At 31.7% G+C, this 8,459-nt stretch overlaps 1 protein-coding gene across 1 annotated transcript; it reads right to left on the bottom strand.

Moving 5' to 3' along the window:
* Positions 1-1,444: 1,444 nt before the first annotated feature.
* On the bottom strand, positions 1,445-2,668 carry LOC131033521 (ethylene-responsive transcription factor ERN2-like). The gene has a single exon (XM_057964758.1). It carries the CDS (start codon positions 2,666-2,668, stop codon positions 1,445-1,447), a length of 1,224 nt encoding a protein of 407 aa, XP_057820741.1.
* Between the last annotated feature and the right edge of the window lie 5,791 nt (positions 2,669-8,459).

Raw genomic sequence — 8,459 nt, 5'->3', positions numbered from 1 at the left:
AGACTCGATCCCTAGTGAGATCATTAAGAACCTTTCAACTTCACCAATAGACCAAAGATCCATTGACATTAATATTTATCTTGTAAGTTTATATGCTTAAGGAAGTTATTAATGATCAATATTATTTTTTATATCGAATGAAGAAAAATAATAAAAAATAAAAGCTATTCAAGATAGTTGAAAGAGACCAATTATTTATCTTAATAACTTAGTTTCTTTCCCACTTAAAAAAGAAGTAAATATGATGGTCAATAGAATTGGATTAATTAAACAAGGATGATCTCTATATTTCACATGTTTAATCATTAATATATAGATTATCAATATTTAACTATCTCTATTTACATCTTTATATTTATTTTTACTATGCATCATAATTTTTTAATTAGTTAAAGTTTAAAATAATATAATACATTTAATAAGTAAGTATTCAAGTGTAAATTGAAATACATTGCAACTCAAACATAAAATGCAATACAATAAGTTCCTATTAGATAATCTCTTTAATAGGGAAAAATATTCATTCTACTATATGGTAGCTATTGGAAATTGTGTCACGTCATATGGGCTAATATATGAGTGTCATCACAACATATCCTACATCTTTGTTCCATTTTTATAGCTAACAATTACTTCAAGCTATCTATCTGCAGTTTATATTGTCAATTATGCTAACATTTGAATCAATCAATCCACCTTCTATGTAACAAACGAATCGACCCCATGTTTTTTGACTCTCTTTTACTAGACTGATTCAAAGTATTTAACACGTATGGTCTGTAGATCACCCGTGATTAAAATCTAATATTAAACTAACTTTATTTAAATATTAAATTGATTGTACAAAATCGCTAATTCTATTAAAAAAATCAAAATCTATAAATACACATATCTAATTTGAATGAGAAATTTAGCTACTAAATTTAAAAAATATTATAATGTAATATACTATTAATAATATATAATAATTACATATTTAAAAAAAAATATAACTAATTTAAATATTAATTCAGCGATTCATATTTAACATAATTTTAAAAAATGATTTGTTTTATCATTAAAATTAAAAATACAACACATTACTTAAACCTATTTTATTAAAAAATCTTCAATAAGATTTGTCATAATTATTATCAATATATGTTAGAAAAATACAACCACAAATTTTATATAAGTATACTAATTTCAAAGGGTAGAATATGCACTTTAATATAACTCATCTAATTTGTTTATAGTGAAAATTAAATAAATCTAAGTTTAAGTTCATTTTAAAACAATTTGCTCTCTCTCACTATTAAGTCGAAAGATACTTGAAGTCGAGGATTACGTCAAAACATGTGCCATGCACAACGCTATTCAATACAGATTGAATATATTAAATTTTAGTTAAAAATTGACAAGTGAATTAAAACACTAATCACAGTGAACGCCCATTGTCTAGTAATCAATTGACAATACAAATGGGAGGCAATTCCAATGAATTCCACAGCATCTCCAGGCTATCTTCTTCACCTTCACAAGATGAAGGAGATGATAATTCAGAGCTCATCATCTCAGTTGACCTCCCAAAGATTTCATCACCACCTCCACACCTAAAATCCCCCACTAAATTTGAGGGCTCTGAAAAATCTCTGGCATACTGAAAGTAGTCAGAAATGCCACTCATGGCGTACAGCGAAGCAGAGATTTTTCTTTCGTACATATTTCTCTTAACAGCCTCCCGAAACAGAGATGAATTCTCTTCTCCAGACATGGCTTCCACACAGTCATTTGATTCGCCCTCCATGAAATTGTAAGCCATATTATTATAGTTTTGATCTGGAATTCCTGTAGCAATGGTGAAAGGAGAATACCCATTTGCCAATTCATCAACTCCAGCCAAATCCAGACAGTTATGAACACCATTTACAGAGAAATTCATATCTTTATCCACAGATGTAAGAGCCTGACCAGTAGGATGGCAGCTATTCATAAAAACAGAACTGCAAGTAAAATTAGGGCTACCTTTATTTGTAAGAGCAATTATGTTTTCTGGGCTTCGATCCAAAATATCACCATTACTGTGAACTTGGGTTTCCACCATAGAATTACTGGTACCCAAAAACTTATCTTTACCTGAAGGAGAGCTGAGAAATTGCTCTGATCTTTTAAAATCTTCTTCTGCCTCGATTTCTGATTGCAGAAACTTATCACAAAGAGCATTTTGTTCCGAAGAACAATCATTAGCAATCATGGTGGAAGCAGTACTGTTTCGGGCATTTGCATCCTTGAGCCTGAGCAGAAGCCGACGGGCTGTTCTTGATGGCAGGGCAGAAGTCCCATGGGATTCAGGGGAAGGAGATGGCCAAAAATTGGTTCTTGTGTTTTTGCCTCTAAGCATGCAGGCAGCTTCATCATAAGCGCGAGCTGCATCTTCTGCTGTGTCAAATGTGCCCAGCCAAAGCCTGATCTTTTGAATGGTGTCTTTTATCTCTGCAACCCATCTCCCTGATGGCCTTTGTCGAACTCCTACAAATTTTTTTCTGTTTCTTTCCAGACTTGTGCTTCCAAAAACAGAGTGCCCATCTATTGAATCGATGTCTAATGTTGGAGCATTCACAGCTGCATTGTTCCCAAGTTTGGAATTGGGTGATCTTCTCTTGGATTTAACAGGGCTTTCCTTGGCCATTCTCTTGGATTTAGCAGGAAATTGCAAATGGGTAACAGAAGAAAAATCTAAATTGATCTTTCTAAGGGGCTGTACTGATATGCTATACAAGCTTTGGGGGTTATGTGCTTCTCACAATTTGAGTTTCAGTGATCATTTGATCTTCTGAAGTGAGCTTCTTGTAAGGTATATATAAGGATCATTTCTGTTTTTTTCTTTTCATATTTTAGTTGAATGATGATTGCCTGAAAAGGAATATAAGTGGGGAAAAAATCTGAGGGGAATGAAGCGAGGACATGGATTTGAGGTCCGAATGATGCGAAAAACGCAGGAGGAGTGCGTGCCATGTGGCGGAGTTGGAGAGAAAGGGGATGAACAAATTGTTAATTTGGTTTCTCAGCTGACTTTGTCTCAGTCTCGTGTCGCTTCGTCACAGAGGTCATTATCATATCTACATTTCCTATGCTGCAAGACGGCCAACAATGCTGATATCTTAAACTAGCGATGTGAATCTATGCTCTGAGGAGGTTTCATCTTATTTTATTTTCAGATGAAAATCTCCCTTTTAATCTGCATTGTTTAATTAAAAATATAACTAAAATTCTGTTGTGTGGAAGTTATATCCAAATACCAAACAAATCTTAATATTAGTGTCAGGGTGAAAAATCCAACTTGATATATTTTTCTGTTTTGTTTTGTGTTTAGTTTGGAGTGTTGTTTTCATATGTTTATATTTATATAATAAAAAATGTTGTATTTTTTTATTCATATTTTGATGTATAGTTGGTTTTGTATATTTAACCTCTTCATACCTAGTCTTATGTTCATTGTGTATTCCTATGTTTATGTGTACATTGTCTCAATCTAATTAGCTTATTAGCTGATTTTGGTCATTATATATATCCCAATCAATAATCCAACCATGTCAAACATTTTCTCAACTTTGCTATCTAACTGAATTTGTTTCTATAACTATGAGGTTATCCTCACAACAATAATCTTCATCCATCTCAATGCACAATCGAAATAATTTGTTTCTATAGCTATGGCCTAAGTTTGACGTTTGTAAAATTATATTTAGTTATTTAGATCTTGTGCATGACTATTTGATTACCATTCTCAATTTTAATTGTGAATTTTAAAGATTATTTTCAGCAATGAACAAATTCTTGAAACATGAAAGTAAACAATATCTCTTTATTTATTACTATTTATAATATAATTACTTTATTTAATCTATATTGATTTATACTTAATTACCTTATTTAATTTATCTTAAAATATATCTTATTCCTTTTTCATTGAATCCTTCACGTTGATAATTCAGTGCTTAAATAGATCATTGTTTGAAAGAGAAAAATATATATTTAACTTTGAAATTTCATTAAAATGTATTTAGAGACGCTATCTCACACTCATTACTGAAATTTTTATATAAAGGATTGGAGTATGTATATTTCATTAATATGTATGTGTTTAAAATCAATTGTTTTTATTAACAAGAATGATAATTATCTATATCATTATTAATTATTATTAAAATAATTAAATATACTCCAATCCTTTAATATAAAAATTTCAGTATTGGAGTATGTATATTTAATATTTAATAATTAATATTGGAGTATGTATATTTTAATTATTTATTTATTTTTAACCATTGAAAAATAAATTATTTATTTTAAAAAAATGATTCAGTTATTATATATTAAAAACAACATTTAAAATTTAAAATTGTAGATTAATTTTTTTTTTAATTTATATTACGAAAAAATAAATTAGCACTTATTTAAAAAATTATAAATAATTTTTCATAAAATAATTACTAAGTAAATAAAATAAAATTGATTTATATATATTACAAATGAAAATAATTTCTTTTAGATAGAGCTATTTAAGATACCTATACAAGTTAATAGTACAACAAAAAAATGACAAATGTTTTAACATTTATTATTAGTTTCATATTCATATAACTCATAAAAAATCATATTAGGCTTGAAGTACTATAGTACCTCTAAAATCTCTTATTTCTTATCTAATATTTATATAATTCACATAATTATAATAAATAAAACAATAATATATAATTAGATAATATTTTAGAATTTTGTATATAAAGATAATATTTAAATTGATAAATTTAAAAATTATCATTTTAAAAAATACATGTGATCACAACATAAAATTTTAATATTTTTTTTAAATCTTAAAATTTAATATATTAGATTAAATAAATAAAATTATTATTTTTATTATATAATTAATTGAAATATCTTAAATACATCTATTAAAATATACATTTTTTAAAATTATTATTTTTTATTATTAAAAATAGTTTTACTTTTGTATGCAGGAAAAGCAGGTCGATAGAACTCAAAATGCGAAAAACGGAGCTCTATGGAGCCTTGCTCACACACCCACAAGACTTCTTGGTACAAGCTATGCAGTTATGAATCATAACTTAGCTTCCCAAGGATGGTTCCATGGTTCTCTATCTTGCACGGTCCCTCAAACCAATGTTTTTGCTCTCAGATCACTGAGCAAAATGGTTTAGGAATGGCAAATGCAAGAACGAGGGATGCTTTTGTTGATTTTAATATGAGATGCATCCTAAGCTATGCATGATTCTAGAAATGCAATAAACTAACTATAAGATGACAAGGTTAGTGAACAAACTATCCTAGCATACTATATTAGTTCAATGATTTAAACTAAATGATAAGGAACATACTCTAAAATTGCATATTTAGATTAATTCCTATTTAAAAGAGAGGCTAAATGATGAGCATAAAATGAGATATGAAATCTTGAATGGTTTTAAGTATAAGTGTGATGCTAAAGACTTGGATGATTAAATGGAGGAATGAGAGCTCTATTTATAGCAAAAATAGGGCAATGGATGGCCAGGATTGAAAGGTTTAATCAAGGGTTGAGTTTGAAAGTTGGGAATCCATGTTTGCAATTGGCACCAATGAAATGGTGACAAATGTCAACATAAGACTAGTTGAGAAAAGGGGTTGGAGACATTAAATGCCTGAGAAGACCTCGTGGTTATCTTAGGGGGTAAGGGTCAAGCTTAAGTTAAGATTACCCATTGGATTAAGCTTTTATCAAAGGATAAACCCTCGTGCAAATAATTAAGGGATAACCATGGTCAAAGCAATGAATGCTTGATAAGACCCTTGGGTTACATGGAGGTTGAGTTTAGAGAAAGTCTCTAATCATGCAAGGGGGTTGAGTTAACCATTAATGGTTTGTAAGAGAAAGTTGTTGGAGACTTGGAGCCTTTAATGGTTATTGAAGACTTTGAGGGTTTGAGAAGTGACTTCCCTTTGTTTAGGGATGTGAGAAAGTTTAGAAGATGGGTTAGGTTAATTTAGAAGTGATTAGAAGAGTCTAGAAGGGGGGTTAGGAATAGGGTTTAGGAAGCAAGTGGGAGATGTAGCATTTTGCAAGTGGATTGAGGGATAATAGGATTTTAATTGAATAAAATGAATTTCATTCAATTTGGTTGCAATTGGGAAATCAAATAAATTAGATTTATTCAATTTAGGATAAACTATTTAATTAAATTTGAATTTAATTAAAAGTGGATAGAAGGGATTTAATTGAATAAAATGATTTATTCATTAAATGGTAAAAAGAAGTCTAGTGAATTTAATTTAAATAAATTGAGTAATTTACTTAATTTAAATAGAAGAATGTGGGTGATTTAATTAAATTAGATTTAATTAAATAGAGAAATGAACATAAAATATTCATTTAGGAATATGGTCATTTTTATACATCTACATTTTGCCCCTCTTTGAAGTGATGTGTGTGCACATGTTATTTCAAAGAAAATGATGTGTTATCATGATTTACGATCAAATGCAATTTTATGTTGCTTTTATGATTTCCAAGTCGTGCCCCAGATTTGATTTGATGTGTGATGCCCCAGATTCGATATTTGATGGTGATGCCCCAGATTCAATATTTAATGGTGATGCCCCCTCGGGAGATGAATCAATATTTGGAAAATTTTGATTGGATTTGGTTATGTGTGTTTGGTGTGTATGATTTTGTCTATGTGAAATGTTTAAATTGATTCATCTCCCGATAATTTACACGTTTTAGGGTATAAGGGAGACTGCGAGCAAATTACATGCCCATTTCCCTAACCCTAATTTTATTTTTCTCCTATAAAAGGGGAAAAGTGCTTTGATTTGATTCATTTGTGCACTGTTGACTTTGGAGAAAGAGATTTTGGAGAGAAGTCAAAATGCCCATTCCGTATTCCAGGCATCGTTTTGAGCACGTTCGGAGGTACTGGAGACTTGGTGCATATAGACCACCAATAAGTCAACACCTTTGACCCTTTTTTGATTTTTGATTTTGTCATTTTTGGTCAGTTTTTGATTTTTGAAATCCGGTTTCATCAGTTTAGCGCATAGAAGTCATAATTTAGCGCATACGATAATTTAGGTAGCGCATAGCGTTTTAAGTTAGGGCCACGTCTGAAATAAATAGGGTAGCGCATGAAAGTTTTGGGTTAGCGCTTGGTGGTAGAATAGTGCATGTTGAACATAGGGTAGCGCGTCAGGTCAATAGGGTAGTGCTTGAGTTAGACCTAGCATATAGGGGTCATAGGGGTTCACATGGGTAAGGGGATTTAGCGCGTAGGATAGACCTAGCGCATAGGGTTAAATAGGTAGTGCTAGCATGTTATAGGTTAGTGCATAAACCGGTTTTAGCACATAGGGTAGGTTGGGTGGCGCATGGGGGAAAAAGGATAGCGCGTAGAGTCAGTCTAGCGCCTAGGGTAAATAGATTAGCGCATGGGGAAAACAGCTTAGCACATGGGTGTATTTTAGTGCGTAGACAATCTGTTTTAGCGCATCAGGAAAAATTTTGTGAGATGGGGTGATTTGTGAATGAGAAAAATTGATAGGATAAGGCCAGTTTTGGTTAGGATAGTTGTAATTTGTGCGTTGCTATGTTTTGCTATCATGGTTTTTACTGATTTGTCCAATATGAGTGTGGATATAACTTGTTTTGATTTGCGATATGTCAAGTTATGAATAGATATTAATGTGTTGTTTTGATCAAAGTATGATTTGTTTTCGCACTGTGTTTCAAGTTCATTGTGTGGAGCCTGATTTGTGTTACACGCTGATATGGGTTGGAAACTTGAGTTCTTTTACAAGCTGATATGGGTGGGAAACTTGAGTTGTTTTACAAGTTCATGTGATTTGGAGACTTGAGTTGTTTTACAAGTTTTGATATGGTTTTTGATAACTTGAGTTGTTTTACAAGCTGATATGAAATGATAGGATGTTGAACTTGATGTAGATGAGCAAATTGTTTCATGTTTTTGATGTGATTTTGATTTTGATATCTTTGTTTTGATTTGGAAACTGATATTGGACTTGTTTTGCTGGTTGATAGGAGCGATTGGGTGTGGTTTAGTCGTGTGAGTGATTTCCTAGGCCTTGGACTTTGATACCACGGTTGGCACAGGTCGACCTTGACATTATCGAGAGATGCAATCTTTCTTCCCTGTTGGATATACCTCGGTTCACTGTGAACCGGGGTTTACTTACAGTGCTTGTAGAGAGGTGGCACAACGACACGAACACCTTCCACTTTGCCACGGGTGAGATGACAGTCACGCTAGAGGACTGTTATAGGATTCTGTGCATACTAGTAGTACGTTCACTACTACCATATGAGCAGTCGGAGGAGGGTGGTACAGAGGCACTTCGCCGCATATTCCATGATGAGACAGTATATGAGATCCCTTGGCAGGAGTTCCTGGACTTGGATTATG

This window comes from Cryptomeria japonica, chromosome 3 (assembly GCF_030272615.1).
Source record: "Cryptomeria japonica chromosome 3, Sugi_1.0, whole genome shotgun sequence".
NCBI lineage: Eukaryota > Viridiplantae > Streptophyta > Pinopsida > Cupressales > Cupressaceae > Cryptomeria > Cryptomeria japonica.
The sequence above is the reverse complement of the archived record's forward strand: the minus strand, read 5'-3'. Positions and strand labels throughout refer to the sequence as shown.

Excerpts from the sequence above, each read along its gene's own strand:
- LOC131033521 (XM_057964758.1), bottom strand. The coding sequence starts at position 2,668 with ATGGCCAAGGAAAGCCCTGTTAAATCCAAGAGAAGATCACCCAATTCC.